This window comes from Phocoena sinus, chromosome 4, assembly GCF_008692025.1.
Source record: "Phocoena sinus isolate mPhoSin1 chromosome 4, mPhoSin1.pri, whole genome shotgun sequence".
Classification (NCBI taxonomy): domain Eukaryota; kingdom Metazoa; phylum Chordata; class Mammalia; order Artiodactyla; family Phocoenidae; genus Phocoena; species Phocoena sinus.
This window is the reverse complement of record NC_045766.1, coordinates 20,401,632-20,428,800: the sequence shown is the minus strand read 5'-3', so window position 1 is coordinate 20,428,800 and position 27,169 is coordinate 20,401,632. Positions and strand designations below refer to the sequence as shown.

The window sequence follows — 27,169 nt, the reverse complement described above, 5'->3', positions numbered from 1 at the left end:
ACAGCTACGGTGGATCCTCCCGCTGGCTTTGTGCGCGCTTGCAATCCAGCTGTCGCCGCCCCACGAGCCCCTGCCCCCCGAGGGCGCACATTTCCGGGCCGCCCACCACCCGGATCGCACCGCGAGCCCAGATCTGCTCCCGCCCGCTCTGTCCCGCTCCGGCCCCAGTCGCCCCCTGAAATGCCGGTCGACTTTACCGGGTACTGGAAGATGCTGGCCAACGAGAATTTCGAGGAGTACCTGCGCGCGCTGGGTAAGCGCTGCCCGCCGCGCTCTGCCCGGGGCGCCCGGCCGGGCCGCTGGGGGTGGGATCCCGGCGCCCTCCCGAGCCGGCCACCCACCCGCCTGCCTCCGCCGGCCAAGCCGCCGTCCTGAGCACCCCGACCGGGGAAGGGGCGTCTCCAGGGGACCAGCAAGTGCGAATTGGAGGACGGGGCTTATTAGGGTTCATGGTGGTCAGTGTCTGATGGTTGGCTCTCGAAGTGGATAATTTCATTAGGAAAGCTGGGCTTGGTTGGCAGCTTTAGTTTTCAAAAGGTTAGCATAAGGGTAGAAAACTTTGTTGTAAAAAAAAAAAAAAAAAAGCAAAGAAAAGAAAGAAAGAAAAAGACAGACCAGCTAGCTGCACGCAGAGGCCTTGCTCTTCGAGCAGAGGACCCCGATGGATTTCTTGGGTCGGGGGGGGGGGGGGGTGGGGGGAGAAGCGGGCTCCTAGGGCCCGCTACCTTGGCAACAGTTCTCTGAATTTTCCAGTCAGCCCTCTGCTCCTTTCTGCCCCTGCGCTCCCTGCAGACGTCAACGTGGCCTTGCGCAAAATCGCCAACTTGCTGAAGCCAGACAAAGAGATCGTACAGAATGGCGACCACATGATCATCCGAACGCTGAGCACTTTTAGGAACTACATCATGGACTTCCAGGTTGGGGAGGAGTTTGAGGAGGATCTGACGGGCATAGACGACCGCAAGTGCATGGTGAGGCTTTGCGTACACCTGGGCATCTGCTGCCCAGGGGTCCTGACCGAAGGCAGGGCTAGTTCATCTGAGAGGGGAGCAAGCACCTTTGTGTTCTTAGGGGCCCAAGATCTTCACGCTCCCAGCCCCCAAGGTAGGCAGCTCTCGACTTATCAAGCATACCCTCCGAAATGAAAGCTGTGGTTTGTTGAGTCTCTGCTGTGTCCCTGCATTGGTGCTTTATACACTTGCCTTCATCTAATCCTCATAACAACCTCTGAAGGAGGTCTCAGTACGCCCATTTTACAGATGAAGAAACAGTCTCAAAGAGACGAAGCAACATGCCCAGAGTGACACAGCTAGGGAGGGGCTGCGCAGGAATTCCAGGCAAATCTGTTGACTCTCTTCCCTGGCTGAACTGTAGGCTGGGGGAGGAAGGAGAGAAGGGAGGAAAGCAAGATGAAACACAGGCAACCCTTCTGAAGTGTAAACTTCCTACAGGACCTAGCACGAAGCCACTCTAGGAAGCAGGGGGCACCGTGACTCTGCCTTCTGACCTGCCCCTCTTCATCCCCAAAGTGGGGTTTGGCTCTTGGCCACCCCCTTCCCCACCCTGTCCTCCGCTGCCCCCAAGCTTCCTTTGAAGCTTGCAGCCAACAACCTACTCAGTAGGTCAGTGCCACAGCAGCCCAGGCCAGAGGAGGCAACAGTGGGGGAAGGGAGTGAGCCCCCTGCCCCCAAGGGTGGGAAGCTGGTGACCCGGAGACCCCAATTAGCGCCACCACAGCAGCCTCCGGAAGGTCAGCCCGGGGCCTCCATCAACATTCTTGGGGTCGCTGGGAGGTCAGGGTGCTCCGGGTCTCCCTTTCCCAGTCCTGGGTCCAGAGCTAGCTCACTCCCACCCCCAGGGAGCTGCTTTGCTTACTGATAAGCTTCTCCCCTACGCCTCTTCCCCTCCCCCTCCTACCCTTTACTGAGAGTCTGCTCTGTGCCCTGCACTGTGCCAGCTGCTTTACATCACAGCCCAGTGAGGGAGGGGTTAGTAATCCCATATTTTACAATGACTGAGGCTCCCAGAGGAGATTCCAGAGACTGCACTTTGAGGCCCACACTCCTGCTCGGGGCCAGGCTCCTCTGTGGCTACCCTTTGTAGAAACCAGGTGTCTGGGGTTTGTCAGGACTGTGGTTGAAGGAGTGCCGGTGTCTGGGGATGAGGAACCCCGGGCCAGGATGACTCACCCCCCTACTTGTTGATTCATCTGAAGGGGATCTGAGTTAGTGTCTGAGTCTGCGCTTGGAATGGTGGCGGAAGAGGGGTGGCCGCCAGGGAGGATCCTTGGAGAGGCCACCGTGGGGAGAAAACACTACTGTTGTAGGGAAATGTCAGGTTGTGCCAGCCCACTCTTGAGGTACTTACAGGGCACAACAAACATCTCTATTTATTTTGGGTCACTGCCACCTCTGGAATGTGCTGGCTTACACTTACTTGGCTAATTGTCTTCGCTGTTTCAGTCCCACCCTCATCCATTACTGTATGAAACATTTATTGATCACCTAGTAATACTAGTTAATATAGGCAGACCTCGGAGATATTGTAGGTTCAGCCCCAGACCCCCGCAAAAAAACGAACATCACAATAAAGCAAGTGACACGAAGTTTTCTGTTTCCCAGTGCATATCAAACTTATGGTTACACTATACTGTGGTCTATTAAATGTGCAGTAGTATTCTGTGTAAACAACAGTGTATATACCTTAGTTAAAAACTACTTTAGGGACTTCCCTGGCGGTCCAGTAGTTTATACCTCACACCTCTAAACCTGGGGGCACGGGTTCGAGCCCTGGTCGGGGAACTAAGATCCCACAGGTGGCGCGGCCAAAAAAAAAAAAAGAAAAACTACTTTATAGCTAAAAAAATGCTCACCACCATCTGAGCCTTTGGCAAGTCGTAATCTTTTTGCAATAGTAATGTCAAAGATCACTGATCACAGATCACCGTAACAAATAACGAAAGAGTTTGAAATACTGCGGGAATTACCAAAAGGTGACACAGAGACCCAAAGTGAGCAAATGCTGTTGGGAAGATGGCACCAATAGACTTGCTTGATGAAAGTTGCCACAAACCTTTAATTTGTAAAAAACACAATATCTTTGACGTGCAATCAAACGAGGTATGCCTGTACTCTTCAAGGCTGAAGTACCTTTCCCATTTTATTTTAACTCAGTGAATCTTCACAATGCTGGTTTCAACCCCATTTTACAGATAAGAAAACCAAGGCAGGATTTCTTGTTGTGTGACCTTGGGAGGTTAAGGAAATGGCAGAGGGAGGATTTGAATGCGGTCTGACCCAGCGGAACATGTCACAATCTCTGATGTCCAGGAACTCACAGTCTTTGTGGTAGAGACAGACGCACACACAGTCAGAACACAGTGTGATCAGTGGTGACAAAGGGAAGCTCCAGAGGAGGGCATCTCAGAAGGAATTCTGGAGGTGGTGACTTCTCCAGTTACTTGTAACAAAAAAGAGGTGGGGGGCTTCCCTGGTGGCGCAGTGGTTGAGAGTCCGCCTGCCGATGCAGGGGACGCGGGTTCGTGCCCTGGTCCAGGAAGATCCCACATGCCGCGGAGCGGCTGGGCCCGTGAGCCATGGCCGCTGAGCCTGCGCGTCCGGAGCCTGTGCTCCGCAACGGGAGAGGCCACAACAGTGAGAGACCCGCGTACCACAAAAAAAAAAAAAAAAAAAAGAGGTGGATGGGATGGGTTTGGACACAAAGGAAGGGGCACACGGCCACCCTCTTTTTTCGGCCCTTAAGCATTAGGACAGTAGTAGGTGAACAGATCAGGGAGCCCAGCAGCTGGGCAAACTCAATGACATTGTATGAGGACTCGTGGTCACCTTTGCTGTCCCGGGACTCAGGGCGGCCCCCTCCCAAGTATTATAGATGGCACGCGCTAACCGTGCTGTTGCCTGTTGGGAGGATGGACGGCCCTCTGCTCTGGCCTTCCCTTGGCCCTTGCACTGCAGAGAAGCCCTTCTCCCCTGCTGCCCAGCTGGAGGGGGGCCACAGGGAAGAGCACGGCTGGGGGAGAGCCTAGGATAATAGAATGATGGCAACTGTCCAGCCTCGTGCTTGTGAATGAAGGGGAGCTGCCTGCAATAGACCACATGGCCAAGGCCTGGAGGGTCCTCGGGGACCCCCCTCGGGGGGTCCTGGGCAAGGTGGTTGCCAAAGAGAGCGCACCACTACCCCTTCTAATCCCCGTGCTCTGCAGCCACCAGCCGGGAGCAGTGGCTGGAGGAAGCCAGCTCTCAGCATCAGGTTGGCCTCATTCTAACATGTACTTCCCAGCACATTACAAGGATCTCATTGCTCACCTGTTCTGTTCATTCCTTTCTTGGTCCTATAAGCATTTCGTGGTGCTCACTCTGTCTTTGTGGCCCTTGCGTTACTAAGATGAATCGCACAAGAGTCCCGCCCTCGTGGAGTTCAGTGTAGTGTGGGCAGCAGACCAAAGCAGTCACTCATACTGAGATGGTGTGTTGATGGAGAAGGACAGGCAGAGGAGGGCCCCCCCGGGTCTGGGAGATCAGGGGCTGTTCCCACAGGAAGTAGAGTCTGAGTAGTGGCTTGAAGGATAGGCAGGAATTAGGCGAACAGAAAGGGGACGAGAGGAAGGCTAAGGCCAAGAGAACAGCACTTGGAAGGTGCTATTTCAGACCTGTCCCACACCAGCCCTGGGCTCAAGCCCGGGGACACAGAGGCAGCAAGGCCTCCTGGAGCACCCAGGCCAGTGGAGGAGACAGACACAGCCTCAGGCCATTACAGCCCAGTGCAGTGATGGAAGCACAGCAGGCTAGGAGGGCAGGGATGGGGGAATGGGGGACAGGCAGTGGTCAGGGAGGGCTCCCGGGAGGAGGTGACGGCTGAGGCGGCCTTGAAGGACAAGTAAGAATTAGGGCGGATGTGGAGAGCATTTCAGGCGAAGAGAACCACGTGCACAAAGGCCCAGAGGTCAGAAAAGGCCTGGCTGGGAGGGGTTTCATCCGGGACAGAGGTGCAGTCTGCAAAGACTTCATGTGGCCAGAGTGCAGGGTGTGGCTGGGAAAGAGGGCAGTGCTGAGGACCCAGTGGGGAGCCTGGATGTGGCCGCGACATGCCCCAGGGAGCCTTCTGGGAGAGGCGTGGTCAGGCTGCCATCCTCTGCAAAGGGCCCAGAGGCTCAGAGAGCTCTGCTCCTGCCTCTTTCCGTGGGAACCTTATCTGTCTTCTGGAACAGCAGCCAGAGGATGAAATCTGGCCTGCAGATGTGTTTTGTTTGGCTCACACAATGTTTGACAAATTTAAGAGCCAGTTGCCAATGATTGCCAAAGATTGTAAGATGTCATAGAAAAATCCATATTTCTGGCTGTTTGTACCCCAGTAAAATCAAGACTGCTGAAAATGCTGGGTGCCCTTTTATTCCTGTACCCTGTGGATGCCCAGGACACTGTCGCAGCTCCTTCTTTAAGATGGGACCTTCTCCACTCTTCCACAGCCCTCCCCCAACCCGGTACCTAAAGTCAAAGATCAAACAGCCGTAAGTCACTGTTTGCACCGTGTGTTCCTTAGAGCAGTGGTTCCCGAAGCTGAGACTGGCAGCGGCGGCAGCAGCAGCGTGAGAACTTGTTAGAAACACAGATTCTCCAGCCAGACCCCTGGTGGATCAGAAACTCTGGGAGCGGGGCCAGCAATCTGGGTTTCAATAAGCCCACCAGGTGGTTCTGGTGCAACTAAACCTTGAGAACCACCGCTTTGGAGAAAAGAAACCTCTCTGTACCTGTGTCTCTGTAAAAAGTGGACAACACTCATGATGTTTCTTAGGCACTCAGGTGTAGAGGGCCACATGCTGGCTTAGTCCGTCGCTGGACCCCTGTGGACATGGCAGTCCATGCCCAGAACCACCTGAAATGGCTCTGCGGTCTCTCCCCAGGCTGATGGGTGGAGGGGCTCAGATCTGTGTAGCCGGGATCGCTCAGCTCCCACTTGCAGTCTTTTCTATTCAGATCTTTACATGACCACAAGTAGCCAGGGCTGTGGTTTTGGTAGAAGTGTATCAAGACTGGACTCAGCTTTTCTCCACCGCCTCCTGCACGCCTTTATCCATTAAAATGAAATCTCAGGTTCAGTTTGAAACCAGTATTATTTATTGAATCTAGCAGATGGAGGCTTTGGCAGGGTGGGGACCTTCCAAAAAGGAGATGCTCCTTCTCTTCAAATACCGCTCCTCACGCTGGGGCCAGGGAGCCCTTCGGCACAAGGAATGATCGGGTTCCTGGTTCCCAGCTCCCCCGGCACAAGCAAGCTTTTGTGGGAGAAGACGAGCCTCGGCAGAATTCCCAGCCGGGAGCCTGGCTCTGCATGGTGGGGGCAGAAGGGCCATTTGTCATCCCTGTGGACACCAGGTCAGGTTTTCCCTGGGGGAGGCAGCTATGTTCCCTCAGCAGCCAGCACCTCCTCCCAGGCTGAGGCCTTGGCTTCATCTCCAGCCTTGAACTCAGGATGACCCCTTCCACAGAGCCTGCCTTCCACTTCCAGCCCTCTGTTGCTTTCTTTGTTTTCACTGTAAAAGGAAAAAAAGAATTCAAATGGCACAGGAGAAAGTGGACTGAAAAGGAAAGGACCCCTTCCCTTACTTGGCCTCATTCCCACCCCCCAGACGTTATCACTGTTACTGTTTCTGGTGGATCTGTGCAGAAATCTTCCTCGAATATAGAAGCCATCCAGCCATGTAGTTATTGAGAAGGTGATTTGTCAATATTTCTATCTAAAGCCGAAAAAGACAGAAAGAGGGAGAGACAGAGAGAGAGAAAGAAAGAAGAAAGGGAGGAAGGAAGGAAGGAAGAAAGAAAAAAAATCTACTTCTTAGCACATTGTTTTCTCACTTCCGTATCAGCACTTACATGTTTCCTTCCCTTCCCTCCCTGACTGACTTTCCTCCATCCATCCATTCATCTAAGTATATATGGTAATACATGATATCTACCAAACTGCTGTTAATGCTTTGGTTTAAATTCTTTTGCCAGCTTTCTTCTGATCCTATTCTTGATTCATTAAAGAGGTTTCTTTTTTGGTTCTTATTTGCCGAAGGCAGAATTCACTCCCTGGGCTGCAGAGCTGAGAATGCCGTTGGATTTGGAAGCCTTCTGAGAGCCGCCCCTGCTCAGATCAGGCCCCCAGCATTTGGCAGGGTCTTTTCCAGGAAGGAAACACGGAGTCTCTTTCATGTCTTAGCTAAAGTTCTTCGACCTTTGAAATCGGTGTCAGCAGCATACTTTTGAGGATTACAAAAGGAAGAATTAAAGCAACCCAAATAAAATTCACAAAGTAACTTTCAAGAATCACACTTGTTTGTTAGGTTTTGTTTTTTATTAGGCAGGAACAAAGGAAAATAACGTGCTAAATCCTTACTGAGTGCCATGCCTGTCCCAGATGATTTTAGCACTTTTTCTCTTTTGGTCCCCACAGCAAATGCTGTTCAGTGAGTATCATTATGCCCATTTTACAGATGGGAATCTGAGGCTCCGAGTTGAGGAATCAGCCCAAGGTCATCCAGCCAGCTGGTGGCAGAGGAAGGGTTCTAACTAGTTTATTTATAAAGCTGTTACAAGGTCTCCTATGGAGCTCTGTGGAGTTCCTTATTGTGAGGCTCATCGCAACCTGGAGGTGAGCACAGACAGTACTGACAAGGCTTGGGGGTGTGGAGAAGGAGTGCTGGTAGTGGAGTCAGACATCTGGTTTTAAATCCTCCTCTATTACTTAGTTAACAAAGTGACCTTAAATGACTGGACCCGCTGCCTCTGTTTTCACATCTGCAAAATGGGCATCACGATTGCTGCTTCACCCGGCTCACAGCAAATTCTGAGGACCATGGTGATAGCACAGAAGACAGGGCCTGGTGAAGCCACAGTACTATGTGCAATAAGTGGGCAAAGCCCTTCTGATACCCTAGACTGCAGGCAAAGCGAACTTGTGTTGGCCAGATGTTTACTGGAGGATTACAGCTGTTTGTTTTTCTGACCGTCATTGCTCCCCTTATTTGGTGGGAATGACCCCTACTTACCTGTGGGTTCTGGTGAAGCTGCAAATCCCAGTACATTGTGTCTCCTGGGATGAGCACCTTAAACCAGGGCCATGACAGTATCCCGTGGCCTGTCCCATGATTGTGCGTTTGACCTGCACTGGGCCAGTCGTACGTTTCCTGCCACCCTCCATGGCTGCATGCAGAAGTCCAACAGAAGGAGAAAATAAGATGAGGCTGGTAGATAAGCAGAAATGAGAGAGAGAGAGAGAGACACACCTCAGCATCGGAGGGTTGCTGGAACTCCTGACACTTAATGCCATTCTGAGACTTTTCGTCTGTACTAGAACCAGCAAATACATGCCCTTTCTTTCCCCTGAAACTATTTGAACTGGTTTCCTGTTGCTTGCACCTAAAAACATCCTATGACATACAGAGCTCACAGATCATAGGTTAAAAACCACGTAAGTAGTTAAAGCAGTAGTTCTCAGACTTGAACTTGCCCCACATCCAGAGTTTCTGATTCAGAAGGTCTAGAGCAGGGACCAAGAACTTTTCTAACAAGTTCCTGACTAATGCCGATGCCGTGGGTTCAAAGATCGTGCTTGTCATAACTATTAAGAAAGAGAAATGAGGAAGTGGGCTGGCCCACGCCCGGGTTCCAGCGATGGTCTCGTCATGATTCAGTGTAATAAGCCTGTGCTGGGGTTAAGGGTGCCCAGTTATGGGGGATGAATGAGAGTGGAGAGATGCAGTCCCTGTGGATGGAGTCTGCCTGGGGACACCAAACTTGCAGCAGCCCATGATGGTCTGCAACTGAGGGTCCGAATAAGTGATACCCGTAGTGTGTTCAGCTGGACAAGCATGGGATACAGCAGAGCAATGGGGAGGCTTGTCTTTGAGATGAACCTGGATTTGAATCCTGGGTCCACTCTCCAGCTGTGTTTCCTTGGGGAAGGTACTCTATCCCTCTGGACTTCAGTGTCCTCATTTGTAAAAAGGAGCCAGAGGTAGCACCACTGATGGGATGTTGTGAAAATTAAATGCGGTGATGAATTGTTTCAAATTTCTATTGCTATGTAACAAACCACTTCAAAACTTAGTGCTCCGAAACTCCGAAACAATAACAGTTGTTTATTTTCTTCATGAATCTGCAGTTAGGCAGGGCTCAAAGGGGGTGACTTGTCCCTGCGGCATGCAATGTCCGTGAGGTGTTGGAGGGTCCACTTTCCAGATGGCTCACTCATACTCACTCTCTACTGGCTGCTGAGCTTTCTTACAACATGGCAGTGGGTTCTGAGAACGAGAGGGCCAAGAGAACAAGGCAGAGTGTATGACATTCTTATAATCTACTTAGCCTCTGAAGTCATATAGCAAGAATTTTGCCATACTCTGTTGGTTGAAGCAGTCACAAAGGCCCACCCGTCTTCCCAAGGAAGGGGACATGGACTCCACATCTCAGTGGGGGAGCACGTCGGGTGGAAGATACTTTAGAAAAGTTCAGTGTGCTCTATGCAAACTAAGCTGTGACCACAGTGCCTGGTGTCCGGTGAGTACACAGTGGGAGTTGGAATATTATTCTCTGGCTGAAGTTTGCAGGTCTGTCAGGGCTGGGCTCTCGTTTCTGGCTGATCTCAAGTAGCAGGAGAGCCCACAAGGACTCCGTGGGGGTGGGAGAAGGTATGTGGTGCCTGGAGCTGGGTCTCTGCAGGCAGGGTGGGAACTCCACCTCCCTGGGCTGCCTGCCACCCAAGGCAGACCCTGCGTGGGAGGCTGGCGTGTGAGTTGAAGGAAGAAAGGATGGCCTCAGAGTGTTGGGAGTGGCGCAGGGCTTCACCTTCAGCCCTGCACCCACCTCCAAAAGCACTTGATATATGTTATGTATTCAGCCCTCCAACAATCCTAGCACAGAGGGGCTACTCTCCCATTTAACAGACAGGGACCTGAGGTCCTGCCAGGGTCGCATTCCCAGTTAACTACAGCCCAGGGACTGAACTTCAGATCTCTCTGACTCCCAACTTTGTGTGGTTTACAGAACAGGCTGCCTTCTGCTGGTGTCCCTAAGTGCCCAGGAACCACAGGCCGTTAGAGTGACTGTGGGTTTTTAATTCCGTAGACCACTAGGTAGCCATGAAAGTGATCGCTGTGAAGATAAATGGTAAGTGTTTATGGGCAATCAGTCCACAAGTTCCATAGATTCTGCTTCTTAATATCTCTCTCCCCTTTCCCCATCTTCTGAATATCTCTTGCCTGTAATAATAATAACAGTTAATGTCTCTCATGCTTATTATGTGCCAGGCTTGGCGCTGCTGGCCGAGATCTGCGGCTTCCGGGCTGAGGGCAGCTGTTCCTGGCCCTCCTCTAAGCTCTTACTTGTTCACAGCCCATCTCCCTCTGAGGGAAGACCTGGCAGTCCGGCTGTGTCATAACCGGTTCAGTCCATGAACCAGACTGTCATCTTTGGAATCCCATCTCCGCCACTTACAAACTGGGTGGCATTAAGCAAGTTACTTCGCCTCCCTGTGCCTTCACTTGTCTGTGAAATGGGAGTTATTATCAAGTAAGGGATCTACTTCACAAGCTACTTCACAATGAGGATTGGATGCAAGAAAGCCTGCAGTCAACTGCTCCATCAATACGAGCTGTTGTTAGTAATTCTCTCACCTTGTAAACTGTGTGCTCCAGAAGACAAATTCTGGAGGTGGCGATGTGTGAAGGGACACCTGGCCATCCAGAGAAGAGCTAGCGGGGTTACATGTTCAGAGGCTGGCCTGAAAGGGCACTTGCCTCTCCACCCTGATGGAGGACGGTGCGGGGCAGTGGGGTGGGCCGCAAGGCCAAGAGCAGAGGGGAAACCAGTGCTTACTGAGAGTCCAGAGCTGCAACAGGTCCTTGCGACCCCTTGTTTCATTTCATCCTGGTGGCTCTGTTCTGTGGCGGGACTCATTAGCCCCATTTTGCAGATGAAAAAATGGAGGCTCAAAAGGTAAATTGCTGGGGTCACCCAGCTAGAAAGAGGTGGGGATGGATTGGAGCTCAGGCCCGCCTCTATCCAAGGCCATCTTCAGGTCCCTCCTGAACGCCCAGCTCAGTCAGGCAAGCTGCTGTCTGCTGGCCAGACGAGCCCCACAGCCTGCCAGGTTCAATGGCAATGGCATCCATGGTAGGAAGATGTTCACGTGGGCGCAGTAGGGACATGGGTTCAGAGCTGGGGAGAAGGGGGTTGAAACCATGACTCATGCTCTTCCTGGTATGATGACTAAGCGCGCCAGGCCTCAGAAACTCGGGGCCAATGTCACTCCAGTGGTTAACTTGTTTATGTAAGACTAATCTATGGAAGAAGAAACATAGGCCTGGGATATTTTGTCATTTACAAAAAGGTGTCAATTACAAGAGTACCCCTGGAATGTTTTCCACCATTCATTCTTCTGTTGATTCAACAAATGGTAATGTGCATTTTCTCTGCCATAGATTCTGAGGTAGGGGCTGGTATCCTACAGTGAATAAAAGGATTCCAGAGCCCAGAGAACTCTTGGTCAAGAGACCCTGACCTGCTGTCTCTTCCCTGGTTACTGAGCAACCATCTTTTATCTTCTGGGAACTGTTTGTTTCTGTTCGCCTTGAAAGATAGAAAATAGGGGCCGGAGACTCTCGTGGAAGAGGTGAGGCCTTGGGTGGGCTCTGCCCTCCTGAGCCCCTCTGAGCACCTTCTGGCAGGACGGCCCCTCCTTTATTCCACCCCCACTGCAGGTGAACCTGAGAATAGGCCGATTTCTTACACTTGCCCAAGTAGCAAAGCCAGCTCCGCCTGCCAGCTAAGCAAATATTTGGATTTTCCATTGTATCAGGTTTGGCTGGTTGGAGCCACGTAGGTGTGAAGTGAGGAAGAAGAGACTCTGGTAACTTCTAGGGTCAGAGGTGCAGGATCACACTCCCTGGGGAGTGTCATGCCATGAGAGTCCAGCCTGGCAAAGCCCATTTAGAAGCCTCACTCATGCAGCCCCTGACCTCCCTGCCTCTGTGCAGGCTGTCCCCTCTGCCTGGGATTCCCTCGTTCCTCTTTTCCAGTTTCTACTTCTTCACCTGACTCTCTTGATGTTTTTTGGTGTCGGTTCCAGCATTACCTCCTCCGGGAAGCCTTCCCTGATAGACCTCTGTCTCTACTTCAGAGGCGGACGAGGTGCCTTCCCACTGACAAAATCACCATCACCTGCCTCTACCCAGCACTTGCCGTTTTGCTGGAATTCTCTGTCTGCTTGTCTTCAATAGTCTGTGAGCTCTTGAGAACAGAATCCTCACCTTCCCTGCCTCTATTTCTAGCACACGAGGCTGGTGTGCAGGTGTGGCACCTGCATTTGCTAAATGATGCTTCCTTACGCAGAACCATGATGCAAAGCCTTACTGCTCATTTAAGGGTCAGCTTAGACCAGGGAACCGCAGAGCCCAGTAGCCAAGAGCATGGGCTGTAGAGTCAAACCTCATCTCCGTACTTCATGGCTGGGTGACCTTAGAGCCTCAGTCTCCACATCTGTAAAATGGGGAGAAGCATAACTGCTCCAGGAGGTTTAAAGAATCAACTTGATATGACCCACACTTTAATACCCTGCCCAGCACATAGTGAGTATTAAATAGATGATTTTAGGGTGATGATGGTGATGGTGATAATGACACTGCTGTTATTACTTACACCGGGAAGTACCCAGCACACAACACACAGGTGCTGTTGATGCCAGTTTACATGCGTGTCTTCCCTCCAGCCTGAGCTGCTCCATGGCAGAGCTTGGGTCCAGCCCACCCTTAGGGCCACCCTCAGTGCTGGGCCCCTGCAATGACTGAGCCCAGTTCCACAGGATCCCTGTGACCTTCTCCAGCCTCACTCTCCCCCCCCACCCGCCGCATCCAGAACCTTGGCCTCATGGGGCCTTGAGCTTTCTGATGGTTTGTTGTTTTAAAATTAAGCCTGGGCACTTTCTGGAATGTTTAAGGAATTTAAAATATTTCATGTCAACGTTAGTCTTAAATTTTATCATTTAGTTTGTCCTAAGAATCGTGTTATCATTCGCTGTCCGCTTCCTCATGGTGTCGGAATCACATTTGCCCATGCCCACGAAGCCCTGCTGTGGCTTTACTGGTCTGTAGCTGTTGCTTCTAATGGCTTTTATGTGCCTAATTACTCGTTCGTGTTTTAAGGCCTTATTAATCTAGCTGTAATATGCTTACAGAATGAATCGGCTTTTCCCCCGAATGTGCTGATTTTAGGTCATTGCCGTTCCCCTGGGAAAGGATCAGAGGCTCACCCAACCTGACCTCCCAGGCAGGGCAGCTCATGGACTCAGCCAGAAAGAACTGGGTTCAAATGATGGCTCAAGCCCTAACCCCAAGGAGACTTGGGCTGGTTACTTAACAAGCCTAATTTTGATTGGTTCTAAATCTTGAGGTGGAAAGCCCCCAGCACCACACCTGGCACTTGGCAGGTTCTCAGTTACCTTCCCTGCCCTTCCCACCCACCCACTTATTTCACAGGCACCGGAGGCTGAGAACCTTCTCGTTATTCCAGAAACCCTCAAAGGGTGAAGCACACTGTGACATCAAACTCCAGGAGGAATGGCCAGTTTGTATCTTTTAGCGATTCACGTCAGCTTAGAAAGTGTCTAGTCACTGTCTGGTTTTTCAGTTTCCCCCTTAAATTTAAAGAGCACAGGCTTGGGAGTCAGACCTGGGTCAGTCCTGGCTCTGCCCTTTGCAAGCAGAACCGCCATGGACAAGACCTCCCTTCTGAGGACCTGGCTCTGGAACCACAGAGACAGTAAGGTCCAGTCCCAGCCCTCTGGGAAGTGGCTCTGTAAGCAGAGGGCCTCCCAGAGCTGGGTGGGCGAGTTGGGGGGACCGCTGATCCATCTTTCCCCTGCTCGTGAGAGTGGATGTTTGGGGCACGTGGGAGCTTTAAGGAACGTCACAAATTCTTGGCAGCCAAGTTGAATCCCACTATTTGTGGTTCATGCCAGGTCACTGCCAAGAGATGAGTCCATTTAGTGGGAACGGTCTGTCACTCCCAGTATAGGTCACTCATACAGGGTGAGGGGCCTCGAGGCTTCCTTGGAGCCAGCTTCCCCAGGCTGCCTGCGGGAGCTGAGTTTTCTATGTCACCCCAGGGCCAGCTCGGGTTTCTAAGTGGTCAGGGGAGCTGGATAACGGCTTTTGAAGTGACAGTCCCCTGTCAGAGTAATACAAAGCTGTCTTCACTCACCCTTTGGTGCATGTATCTCCGGGAAAGCTGCTGACAAGGCCAAAGTGTTGGAGGTTATTAGTTTTCAATAGAAAAGTGAGACCGGCTTTGCTTTAGAACCAGCTGCCCTGGGCACCAGCTCTTTTGCAGACTTCAGATGGTCTAGGTGGTGAGAATTACCATTGGGAGGGGAGTTGAAGGTGGCCACACTTTCCCCCCGTTCTTGGGTTTGTCTGGGCTTCGTTTCCAAGGTGGAGTTCCCAGAAGTGGGGTTCTGGGCAGCCTCTGCCTATCCCCATGGTTGGTACCATGCCCACCTCAGCCCCCACTGGCATCTGCCTTCCTGTGTCACTTGAAAAGCACCAGAAACATCTTCTTGCCTGAAACTCCCCCACTAGACCCTGATTAAATGGATTAAGCAATGGTGAGTGTCCAAGCTGGGCGACTGAACTGATTGACCTCTTAAGGACCCTTTCAGATCTGCATTCACAGGGCAAGCTGAGCCTCGTCCCAGACTTTGCCTGGTGTGGCAGAGGTGGCTGCTCACCACAGAGGGAGGTCACAGAAGGAGTCCTCGTTACCAGAAGCTATGTTTCGTGTCACAAGGAAACAAGTGACCATTGTTTGCCACATCCCCCTCCCAACGTTCTTTCTTTTGCTTCTTTCCTCTCATTTGTTTGTAGGTGATGGTCCTGCTCCCTGACTCCCCGCCCCCCTTTTCTGTTCTTAGGAGAAATCTGATCCTCTGAGAAATGGCTGGTTTATTCCCACAGGGTACAAAGCTTAGAAAGGAAAATCCATGTGAACATGGAACAGCAAAGTGGGAGAACTAAATCGCATTTTCAGAGCCATCGCGGCTGTCCGTGGGGAGTCTCCAAATAGATCTTCTTTTTAAACAAAGACTAATTAAATTTTAGGGGAAGCGGACATCGCAGGGCTCCCGGGCACCCGGCTCAGCAGGCAGCCCCTGCAGGCTCTCCTCTTGGAGCCAAGTCTCCCGGAAAAGAAGGAGCTCCTGAAACATTTAGCCATGGTGAATAGCCTGTCCGGCACTTCTTCACAAATCTCCAACTTAAAAAAGAAAGGCTCTAGTTATTGTTCAGCTTCGACAGGTCATGTGGGCTTTCACTCTAATAGAATAGCCTTCACTTCCTTAAAGCACAGCAGCTCGGTTCCAAGAGGCGAGGGTCCCGAGAGGACGAGCCCCCAGCGTACAAGGGCTTTTGAAGGCGCCTCTTACCTCACGCTGGCTGCTGTCCTGTTGGCCGGAGCCAGTCGCACAGCCAAGGCCAGAATCAATGTGGGTGGGGCCTCACAAGGGCGTGAATGTCATGTGACCCATTGGGAGCCCCGATGGAACAGTCTGCCATAGCAGGTACCATGAATCCCCCTTTTGTAGATGAGGGCACTGAGGCTCAGAGAGGTTCATCCTATCGCCCAAGGTCATTCCACACAGTTAGGGACAGAGGACCCAGGTCTGTTGACGATGCTGACAACACTGGGTCAACCTGATACAGGGTGGGAGGGCGGCAGGTACCTGAAGCCCAGGGTAAATTACAGCTGAGCTTCCCAGAGGACAGCCCGGCAGACTCCCTGGCCCACTGGGGAGTGTTCCACCCAGCAGATCAGAGCCATGGGGCTATGTGAGGGCGCAGGCAGCACTGGGGGGCGTTGAAAACATGCTCCAGGCCACAGTCCCAGTTATAGTCTGGCGCTATGACCCTGTCTACCCCCCAGCCTCGTACTTGCCCCTCCTTCAGCACTGGCCTGCTTGTCGTTATTCACTCTGTTTGGGATGCCTTCCCATTTTAAAAACCTAGCTGCGTTTCCTCTGAGAGTGAGGGCCCCTCCTGGGCACTGCAGCCCCTGTGCTTCCCCTGATGGCAGCACCTACCACCCTGAGCCGTAACTGCCTGGCACTCCTCTGTCTGCCCGTCTCTTCGGTGATCTCTTAGCCCAGGGGCTTTCAGGACACATCTCTGGCTCCCAGCACCCCACACCCAGCAATGGTTGGGCTGAACTGAAGTGTGTTCCTCCCGGGGGCTGCTCAGTCTTAGCATAATGCCCATGTTTTCTCTGCACCCCCAAAAAACTGAGCAGACATTGGCTGGGTGTGTAGCCTGGCCTGGGAAACAAGGGGGCACTGAATCACGCAAGGCCCGTGTTCCAGCCCAAATTGTTTTCCTCATTAGCTGGGTGACACTGAGAAAGTCACTTAAGCTCTCTGAGCTCAGCCTCTGTATATCCAGTACAGATGAAAATAGTCTCTTTTCTGTCCCACTCACTCTGGGTCAAGAGTCAGCGGGAACTCGGGGCTTGAGAAAGTGCCTGCTCTGGACACTGACATAACATTTGTGCATTAAGGATCCTTCTCTTTGAGGGCCTGATTTGTAGGGCTCTAAGAAAGGGTTCTCTACACTCAAAGAGCCTTCCGCTCCCTGAATCCCTCGATCTATCATGAAGCCTGAAATTGCACCATCCATCATTCTTTTGGTAAGGTAGTTTTATTATCTATATCCAAACGGTCCCTGTTAAAAGATGTCAAATGAATCAGAATGTGTAACATGTTAGCACAGGAGCAAAGCCTGCTTTACTGGGTTTTTTTAAATTTAATTTAATTTTTTTTATATACAGCAGGTTCTTATTAGTTATCTGTTTTATACATGTAAGTGTATATATGTCAATCCCAATCTCCCTAGCCTGCCTTACTATTTTTTTTTTTAGATTTTTTTTTTTAATTTATTTTTGTCTGTGTTGGGTCTTCGTTGCTGCACGCGGGCTTCTATTGCTGCGGTGAGCGGGGGCTACTCTTTGTTGCAGGGTGCAGGCTTTTCGTTGTGATGGCTTCTCTTGTTGCGGAGCACAGGCTCTAGGTGCACAGGCTTCAGTAGTTGTGGCACGTGGGCTCAGTAGTTGTGGCTCCTGGCGTCTAGAGTGTGGGCTCAGTAGTTGTGGTGCACGGACTTAGCTGCTCCATGGCATGTGAGATCTTACCAGACCGGGGCTCGAACCCATGTCCCCTGCATCGGCAGGCGGATTCTTAACCACTGCACCACCAGGGAAGCACCTAACCTGCTTTACTATTAATGGACATCTCTTTCGTGCTCATTCTCTGACATTGACCTTGGAAGGGAAGCAGGTGTGAGCCTTTTGGAGATCAAGGTGGTGATCCTTATCAAAACCCTTAAAAATATGCTCACTCTTTCATGTGACAGTTTTTCCTCTGGAAATTTATTCTAAATAAACGTTGTGCTCAAAACTGTATACAAGGAAGTCTTTTTTGTAGTAGCACAGAATTATAAATAACCTAAAAGTCCAAGAATAGGTAATGGGCTAAGTAAGTATGTATGTACAATGAAATACTACCAGGATTGTCCTCATGGGCCTGTGACCAGTGCAGTCCCAGAGGCTTCTGTGCCCAGAAGGGCCCCTCACTTGGTTTAATGCTCTGCTGTCACTGTCTTAAAATTCTTAATCATTTTTTAAAAAGGAGCCCTCATTTTCATTTTGTGCTAGGTGGACACTACGAATTACATAGCCATTTCCTAAATATTATATAACAATTAAAATAATGCTTATGAAGAATATCTGTTGAAATGGAAAATTGCTTCTATCAAGTGAAGAAACTAGAGTGCAAAACCATAAATGATGCAATCCGAACTTTTTAAAAACAAAAATATATGTGTGCGTGTGTGTGTATACACACACACACACACACACACACACACACACGTATAAAGACTGGACAGAAATACACCAAAATCTAATTATCTCTGAAGAAACAAGATTTTAGGTATTCTTGTTACTACTATATTCTTTTTTGAGCATTTCTCGAGTTTTCCAGGACAGAGGGTATGAATATGCTCATAGACTCTAATATTTCCGGTAGAGACAGAAGTGTATCTATTGTAACTGAGCACCAGTGAGTCTCTCTTGGCCTCTGATAGCGTCTGGAGCCCTCAGTGTGCAGGGTAGACTTCGGGATAAACTCATGAAGAGAAGCTCAGTTGATGAGGAGGCCAAGTGTTCTTACGAGCTCCTTGAATTTGAGGACCGTCTGATTTCAGTCCCCACTTCCCTTCACAGTCTGGGCATGGACAAGGCACCCAGTGAATGGGCATCTTGTCTGTGGCCTGAGGTCGTTAGCGGCCTTTACCCTCGACCCACCTCGTCAGACATTCACTTCATTCTGTCCTGACTTGGAGGTGGGACCTTCTTTCTGGCTTGGGGCTGGACATGTGCCCCGAGTGATCTGTGCACCAGGGTGAGGAACCGCCTGCCCCCCACCAGGTCCTCCTGTGCCCCTCCCCCTCTGGGCTCCAGGAGCAGAGGGCAGATTGATGCCTGTGCAGAGCTGAGGGCACACTGGCTCCACCTGTCCCCCTTGTGCCCGTCTCTCATTGCATTCTTCATCCCAACAGTAGAGGACGGTAGAGATCCACAGTGAGACTGGGGGTTGGGGAGGAAGGGGGAGGTGGTGCTCCCTAGGGAGAGGCCCACTCACTCCACACCCATTTCCCAGATTCCTCTTTCTCTCCTAAATCTTTATCAGGCTCTAGCTGCCTGTTCTCTCAGCTGAGCATGGCAGGAACAGAAGAATCCTAGAACCTTACCTCTGTAAAGCCAAGGCCTCTGAGTTCATGGCCTCTGACACCTCATATGACAGACGTGGGGGGGCCAGAAAAGTGATGGACTTGCTCAGAGCCACACAGTGAAGGGGCAAATGGGGTTCTAACGTCTACAGGGGGAGGCAGGGCCCATGTGGATGGCAGGTGGGTAGCTGCGGATATGGGAGATGCCCACTGCACACAGGTACCAGTCTAGACCTGTGTGAGCTCCTGGACCATCTCCCCTCTAAATTCCAGCACTTCGAGCCCTGTATTTCTGGGTGGGTCCATGTGCACAGGCTGGGCCTCCTCCTGCTGTCTGTCTGCCCTTCAGCACGCCCAGTACTTGGCGGGGCATGCGGGGCTCAGGGAAGATGTGAGCGCTCAAAGGTGGGGCCGGAGGCAGGGGTGGAGGCCAGACGGGTGGGCAGACCGGGGGCTTCCTCCTCTTTCCCCCACGGTCCCCTGGAATGCGGAACCTGCCTGAGGAGCTTCCTGAGCACGCCCCGCGCTGTTCAATCTCTGTGCCTTTGTCTGGTCGTGGTCCGCAGAGAAACGCTCTCTCCCAGCGCCTGCTTGTCTCTGCTTCCGCTTCGCTCTCCTGTCTTTCAAAGCCCAGCCTGGTGCCTTCTCCTGCCAGCGCCTCCCTTCCCTGAGTCTCCTCTGGGCTCCCGCAGCCTCTGGTCTGTAACTCTGGTGACGCTGGGCACCTAGGGAGGCAGCGTAGTCCAGTGGGGAGGGGGACCTCTGAACATCACAGATCCGTGTTCAGATCTGGCTCTGCCATTGACCCCTGGGTGGACTTGGCAAGTCCCGTAGCCTGATCTGTAGAGCAGAGATGCTAGCCCGTGCTCCACGTGGACAGTCATGAGGATCCAGAGTCAGCGCCGAGAGTGCCTGGAAGAGCTGCCGTTTGTACCCGCAGAGGGTGATGTATATCTAAGGTCATTCTCCAGGCAGTGAAAAGATGTTTGAGGCGGGTGGGGGGCCTCTTTTTTGGTGTCCCAAGACCTTGCAAAGGTTGAAACAGTGAATGAATGAATGAATGTCTGGGGATGAGCAGGATATTCTAAGAAGTCTACCTCTCACCACCGAGATGCAGGCCAGCAGCCCTCACGCACCCCCAAACCTCGTGTGCGCTCAACCCTCAGAAACCCCTCCTCCCTTCCCAGCCCCATTCTCAGCCTTTGCACCGACAGCTCCCGCCCCAGTGACCTTTTCTCCCCTAATTACCCATTTAAATGAAATTTATGAAGGTTTTTGTGAAGTTTAAAACCGATTTGCGGGCTTCCCTGGTGGCACAGTGGTTGAGAGTCCGCCTGCCGATGCAGGGGACACGGGTTCGTGCCCCGGTCCAGGAAGATCTCACATGCCGCGGAGCGGCTGGGCCCGTGAGCCATGGCCGCTGAGCCTGCGGGTCCGGAGCCTGTGCTCCGCATCGGGAGAGGCCACAGCAGTGAGAGGCCCGCGTACCAAAAAAAAAAAAAAAAACCCGATTTGCCTGCTTTAATAAGAGCACGTGATGGACAAGGAGTATGAGGCTGCAGATTTTCTGAAATGAAATTGACTTGAGCGCCCCCTGGATTCTCAAGGTTGGGGCTGCCCCTCCCCCAGCGCCCAGGGGCCGCTGGCTCCAGACTGACAACTGTGATTTTTGGCTCCGCAGACCACGGTGAGCTGGGACGGGGACAAGCTCGAGTGTGTGCAGAAGGGCGAGAAGGAGGGACGTGGCTGGACCCAGTGGATTGAGGGTGACGAGCTGCACCTGGTAGGTTCCGGGGGTACGGGAGTAGGTAAGCCAAGCTGGGCCCCAGAGGCCCTGGTCATGTTGGGGTCTGGATGGACTTTGGAAGTATGCACCATGGGTGGACCTTGGTTCTGCTCTGAAGCTTCACTTCCAAGGCCCTGGGGAAGATGCTTGAGTGACTTTAAAAACTGAGCAATGTGTTTTCAAGGTCTAGGCTGACCCACTTGTCCAATCAGAGGGAGGAGGGGAGGAGATGCATCTGCGAAGCATGAGATGTGGAGCATTCTGTATCTCTTTCCATTGTCTCAGCAGCCCGATGGGCCAGGTACTGTTAAGGTTCTTATTTTGGAGATGAGAACACAGAGGCTCACATCCAAGTAACACAGCCAGAAGATAGAACTTACATTTGCTCCCAAATGATACCTGTTTTCACCATGTCAAATTGTGGCTAGCCAGAGCCAGGCGAGTTCTCTAAGATTCTCAAGACATGATCTTGTTACCTGAAAATTGGGCTCACCTCTTGGTGCGTGTCGAGCCAAAAGATACAACCAAGCCAGCGATCCGGAGAAGGAAGGGTTTATTACTTGGATCAAGTGAGGAGAACACCGGGGACCTTTCCCAAAGCTGTGTCTCCCTGAACAGCAAAATTGGGGAAGTTTTAAACCAGGGGCACATGTGTATTCATGAAGGGGCTTAAGCAGAGGAGAATTCAGCATTGAAATGGGGCAAAGGTCAACAGAGTCCAAGCTTTTTTTTTTTTTTTTTTTTTTTTTGGGGTATGCGGGCCTCTCACTGTTGTGGCCTCTCCCGTTGCAGAGCACAGGCTCTGGACACGCAGGCTCAGCGGCCAAGGCTCACGGGCCCAGCCGCTCCGCGGCATATAGGATCCTTCCGGACCGGGTCACGAACCCGTGTTCCCTGCATCGGCAGGCGGACTCTCAACCACTGCACCACCAGGGAAGCCCCAAGCTTTAATTGATTGAAATCATGAGGGTCAGAAAAGGTCCACATCATAATCCCATCCTCCACCTGCGTGTAGGCCTTAGTTCCCGAGGAACTCAAAGCTGGTTACGTGTATTCCTTGAGGAAGAACCAAGCCTCTGTTTTATCACTGAACTGTGATAAACAAGTCACTGACCTTGACTGCTTTTCCTTGGTTCCTGCATTTCTTCACTTCCCTTAAGATCAGTAATTGCTGAGACCTGTTCAAGGGTAAGCACTGTAGCCAGGCTTAGATCACAAAATGGCTCAGGCCAAAAATGGCTTCTTTATGTCCGGGCACTCCCTACCCTATCTGCTTACAATCTCTACAATCTAGGTTGGAGGAGGAGAAGCCTTTCTCGGCTCAGGTGTGGGCCCCACTCACCCTGTCCTCCAGCCTTGGGATCGCTCATCAAAGCCACTTCTACTCTATCCATTGTCTGGATAAAGCACATCCAAATCCAGAGTAGGGGCCTTAGCCTCTGGGGGGCTAAAAATAACACCTGCCCTCTGAGCAGAGACCTCCTGTCATTCCTTCTGCCACCTTGGAACTCCCCAGCTACTTTCCTTCTGAGAAAGGAGCCTCGTCCAGGTGACCTGGGGTCTATTCTGACTCACCGCGTACTTTTGGGGAGGTGCCTTCCTTCCCTCAACCTCATCTGCAAAACGCCATCCTAGTACATAGGGCTCCTGCCAAGGTCAGGGTCTGCAGGAGCTTTGGGACATGTGAGCACTGAGAGGAGACACATCATATTCAGAGGCAGTGTCGGCTCGTGTAGAGCCTGGGCTGCAATGTCTGACCTTGAGCCTTTCTCCCTCCTGGGCCTCTGTTTCCTCAACTGCAGAGCAATGAGGGTAGGTTATGTGATCTCCACTGGCCCTGTCAGCTCAGTAGTTCTGTGGCTTTTTGCCAGAGGTTGCAAAGTGCGGGCCACAGGCCTCTTTTATTTGGCCATCCGTGGGCTTCAAATTTCTTCAGCCAGTAATTTAAAAATTAGGAGATGTCACATAAATATTCAGATTTCTAGACTCCTACCAAAACAAACAAACAAACAAAAAGCTTCCGCAGGTGCGGCGACACTGTGCTGTCATTCTTGCTGGCAACACTCAGCAGGGGTTGCCCTGGAGGCAGAGCATGGACTTTCTTAGCTGCATTTAGCACTACCCTGGAGCTTTTAAAAATAGCAATTCCAGGACCTCACCCTCTGAGATACTGATACCAGTCTAGCCTAGAACCCAGGCATTTTTCAAACTCCCCCAGTAACTCTGGCGTGCGGCTGAAGCTTGGAACCACCATGCTGGTTTGCAAACCTGGTCTGCAGTGACCCCTTTGGGGGTTGAGCCTTGTGTCTGGCCCTGATTTCTTGCAGCCCTGCACACAGACTCTGACCTGGGCTCAGGCCTGACGTTCTTAAAGCCTTTGGCTTGTCGAGGGTAGTAGACGGAGGGAGGCATCTGAGAGTCCTGTCAGTCAGCTCTGAGCCACATCTGTCTCCAGCCAGCTCTGTCTGTAGTGCATAGCCAAGACCGATGTCCACTGATCCAGTTCAACTGACTCGCCAAGGAATTGTCTAGTTCAGACCAACTCTTGGGGAGAAATAGCAGTCACGGAGTATTTTCCACGTCCCTGCCCCTGGATCCTCTGAGCCCCAAGTGTGACCTTGCTTTGGCCAATAACAAGAATCTGTTTTTGTTTCAGGAGATGAGAGCGCAGGGTGTGGTCTGCAAGCAAGTGTTCAAAAAGGTGAACTGAAGCCTGAACATACCTTAGTCTCGAGGAATGAGTGGCAAGGAAGTGGGGGACAGGGTCCCCTTCTCTGCTCAGCCTGGGGCAGAGAGCCAGCCTGCATCTGTTAGCAGAGTCTGTCTCTCCTGGCTTTGTCTCTTTCCCTTTTCTTCAAACGAAGCCATCCCAATAAAAGTGGTCTCTGCTCGATATGTCTATTTTGGAAAAGCTTTGAAACCCCACTGCGCTCACATTTTCTCTGAAGGCTTCTGAAGCTGGCTGCTCTTGACGCCAGCCCTGAGCAGATGGGAGAGATTCAGCCACACGCCTGCAGATTTGGTCCCGATGTTACACCTGTACGGTCTCTCTCCAGGGCACAGGCCTGGGTCCCGGGTCTGTGGCCTGACATTCAGTCATCTGTGTTTTAAGTACCTACCATATCATATGTCCAGTCAGGGCCAAGGTGTAGTGAGTGCCAGAAGCAGGCCAGGATGCCCTCTACCTCGGAACTTAGAGCCTTGTTAAGGTCAGACCAACAGTGACTTCATGACTGCGCTTACAAGTGTACAAGAGATGCTCCAAAAATTGTTTGTAAACGAAATGGAACTGGATAGAATTTTAAACTCAAAGCTAGGATGAGGTGAACGTTAATGAAAGACAATTGCCAATTGGATTTAATTTCAGAGATGTCATGAATACACACCTCATCACCCCAAAACCATCCGCACCCCATCTATGGGCTTATGTAAAGCCTTCCTCTTCACTGTTACGGATGAGGCATAACTTGCTAATCCCCCTGGAAGAAGAAAAGCAGCCTCGTGTTCTCACTAAAGTGTAAATGACTGCTAGCTGTGCCTTTGCATAAAGAAATGGGGACACTGAGTGAGGAGGGGGGACACCATGGGTAGGAAGAACCACTGGGAAAGGAAAGACTCACATTGAGGACCCTGAACACCAAACCTGCCCAGGCTGGGCCCTGCCCTTTGGGAAGAGCGCTGGGTTAGGAGTCAGATGTGCTGGGATGGAATCCCAACACCACCACTCACAGGGCTACCACATTGCTCTGGACCTCACATCTCTAGTCAGAAACTCACAGTAATAATCCCGCTCCCTTCCTACACAGATGGGTTCGTGAGGCTTGTCATGCATATAAAACTTGTAGGCTGCCCAGTGCTAAATCAGTGGCTCTCAGACTTAGCTAAATCTTAGAACTACCTAGGGAGCTTTTAAAATTCCGTGTACCCAGGCCACTACCCAGGACCAGTTACATCAGAATGTCTTAAGGTGGCACCCAGGCATCAGGGTTTTTTTTCGAAGCTCCCCAGGTGATTCTAGTATGCCACTGGAGGTGAGAATCACTGCCCTAGACCAGTGTTTCTAACCTGGGGGTAATCCAGCCCCCGCCCAGGGGCATTTGACAAAGCCTGGAGATATCCTTGATTTCACGCCTTGGGCTGGGGGGTGGCTCTCCTGGCATCTAGTTGGGTAGCGGCCAGGGATGCAGCTAAATAGCCTTCAATGCCCAGGACAGCTCCCACAACAAAGAATCATCCAGCCCAGTATGTCAAGGTTGAGAAACCCTGCCCTAGACAAACATAAGAAATGTTTAAATTTTTTGATCACCGAGGTCATTTCCCTAGCCTACACCAAGGAGATGAAATCCCAGAATGGCCTAAGATCCTGGAGACCCCCTTCACGTTTGTGACCTTGGTCTTTTTGTCCCTGAGGGTAGAGAACTCAAAGGCAACGATTCTTGTAAAGACCGTTCGTTCATTCACCACACAAATGTTTAATGAAGGCCTACTGTGTGCCGGGCACTGACTGAACACCACACCTGTTGGGGATCCAGGCATTCCCATCCCATCCCAGGTACTGAGACCCCATCAGACTTCCACTCCCAATACATAAATGCCTCAACCCAACAGTTAGGTTCTGACGGGGGTCTCAATGGTGTGGCCCTGCTGGTGTGAGTGTGCATGTGATGTAGGGGTCCTGACCCCGCCCTTGGGAGCCTCTGGTACCCAGGGGAGACTCCTCACTCTGATTGAATAGCTTGAATACTAGGACCTATTTCAGTGGGCAGTGGGAGCCACAGGAGGTTTTTGAGCAGGAGAGTGGCACGATCCACCTTTCAGCAGAACTAATCTGGTGGCCGTTCTCTCCATAGTAAGAAAAGGTGAGGACTCCAGTTGGAGTTTAGCACAGGGCAGTCACATTTAATTGAAATTCACTTCATATAAGATTAATCTTCCCAAAGAAGTACAGGTCAAATGGGAAGGATGCTTCTTTTTGTACATACATCTATAACCAGGGAAGCAGGCTTTGGGCTTTTAACCGCTGCTTTCCATTTTCTCAGCTCCATTTCCAATGGCTTGGAAAAGGCTTGCTCCTAAATTGGCAGCTGTATGTATCGTGGTGCTTGTTCAGCCCTCTTTGAGGCATTTTAGCACTTCTGACGTCCAGTGCAAAGCTATTGATGTTGGCTCCATTTTGGGAACACTACCGCAAGCTCCACCACTTAACTGACACTTGGATGCCATTGTTACAGGTTATAAAAAAGATTTTCAATTCTAACAACAGTGACTGATCACATAACTGGGCACTAGGAATGGATTCACTTACTGAATTTCCAAAGCATGGCAAAAATACTGTGATGCCCACAGGATGACAAATGATGGAGTTTGCCTAGTTACCAGCTCACCTGGTGCCACGAGGCTGTGGAAATTGTGTCACTCCATCTCGCAAATCTCTGGACCTGCCAACTTGGAAATTTTTGCTGTTTTTTTCACATTTTTCAAATGGAAGGGTTACATTATTTCAAAATACACCTGAAGTGAGACCTTATTAAAGTATTTACATCACATAATTTCAAATATTCAAAACCTAAGGGGACTTCCCTAATCATCCAATGGTTAAGACTCCATCCTTCCACCGCAGGGGGCGTGGGTTCGATCCCTGGTCAGGGAACTATGATCTCTCATGCTGCATGGTGTGGCCAAAAAATTTAAAAAATAAAAGAATTTTAAAAACCCCAAAAAACCAGGACTGCCATGTGCAGCAACTCAGGTGGGAGGGCTGAGGCTGGGCTTCGGGCAATGGAAGGCCCTCACTGGGAACTCGGGGTGAAGTGGCTGAGTGGCTAAGCTCTGGCCACATGGCCCGGGTTCGAGTCCCATCTCTGCTACTTCCTAGCTCTGTGAGATTAAGGCAAGTCATGCAACCTCTCTGTGCCTCAGTTTGCTCATCTGTAAATTGGGACTAATGATTCCTCATAGACTTTTTGTGAGGATTAAATTAATCTATGTAAGCAACTTAGAGCAGATGTATATTTTATCTGCAAAGAGATTTGAACAGTGCCTGTTGTATAACACGCCAATTTATGTATGGGTAAAAAAAAAAAAAAAAATCAGGGGCTTCCCTGGTGGCGCAGTGGTTGAGAGTCCGCCTGCCGATGCAGGAGACACGGGTTCGTGCCCCGGTTCCGGGAAGATCCCACATGCCGCGGAGCAGCTGGGCCCATGAGCCATGGCCGCTGAGCCTGCGCGTCCGGAGCCTGTGCTCCGCGATGGGAGAGGCCACAACAGTGAGAGGCCCTCGTACCGCAAAAAAAAAAAAAAAAAAAAAAAAACAGAGATCTGAGAGGCACTTCAGAGTAGAAGCAACATAACTTCACTGCAGACACGACAACACAACACAGTGTGGGTGACAGAAGAGCGGGAGAAGCCAAGGTCAGGGCAGCCCGGGAAGCAGTTAACAGAAATCAGGAGGGGTGGGTTTCTAGGGCAGGAAGCCCCCAGGCTGCCTCAGCTGGGGGGGTGGGTGGAGGAGGCTCGTGCAGAGCCTCTCTCCGACCTCCTGGGGGTGCAGACCCCAG

General features: G+C 51.3%; 1 protein-coding gene across 1 annotated transcript; it reads left to right on the top strand.

Annotated features, from left to right (window-relative positions):
• RBP1 (retinol binding protein 1) lies at positions 1–23,507 on the top strand. The gene is made up of 4 exons (XM_032630478.1): positions 1–253; positions 793–971; positions 20,508–20,609; positions 23,269–23,507. Exons 1-4 carry the CDS (start codon positions 181–183, stop codon positions 23,320–23,322), a joined length of 408 nt encoding a protein of 135 aa, XP_032486369.1. The 5' UTR covers positions 1–180; the 3' UTR covers positions 23,323–23,507.
• Positions 23,508–27,169: the final 3,662 nt, after the last annotated feature.

Bases quoted from the DNA above. Each gene is read 5' to 3' on its own strand.
- RBP1 (XM_032630478.1), top strand. From the start codon at position 181: ATGCCGGTCGACTTTACCGGGTACTGGAAGATGCTGGCCAACGAGAAT. The intron at 254-792 runs GTAAGCGCTGCC...CGCTCCCTGCAG, and splicing joins GGAGTACCTGCGCGCGCTGG to ACGTCAACGTGGCCTTGCGC. The intron at 20,610-23,268 runs GTAGGTTCCGGG...TTTTTGTTTCAG, and splicing joins AGGGTGACGAGCTGCACCTG to GAGATGAGAGCGCAGGGTGT.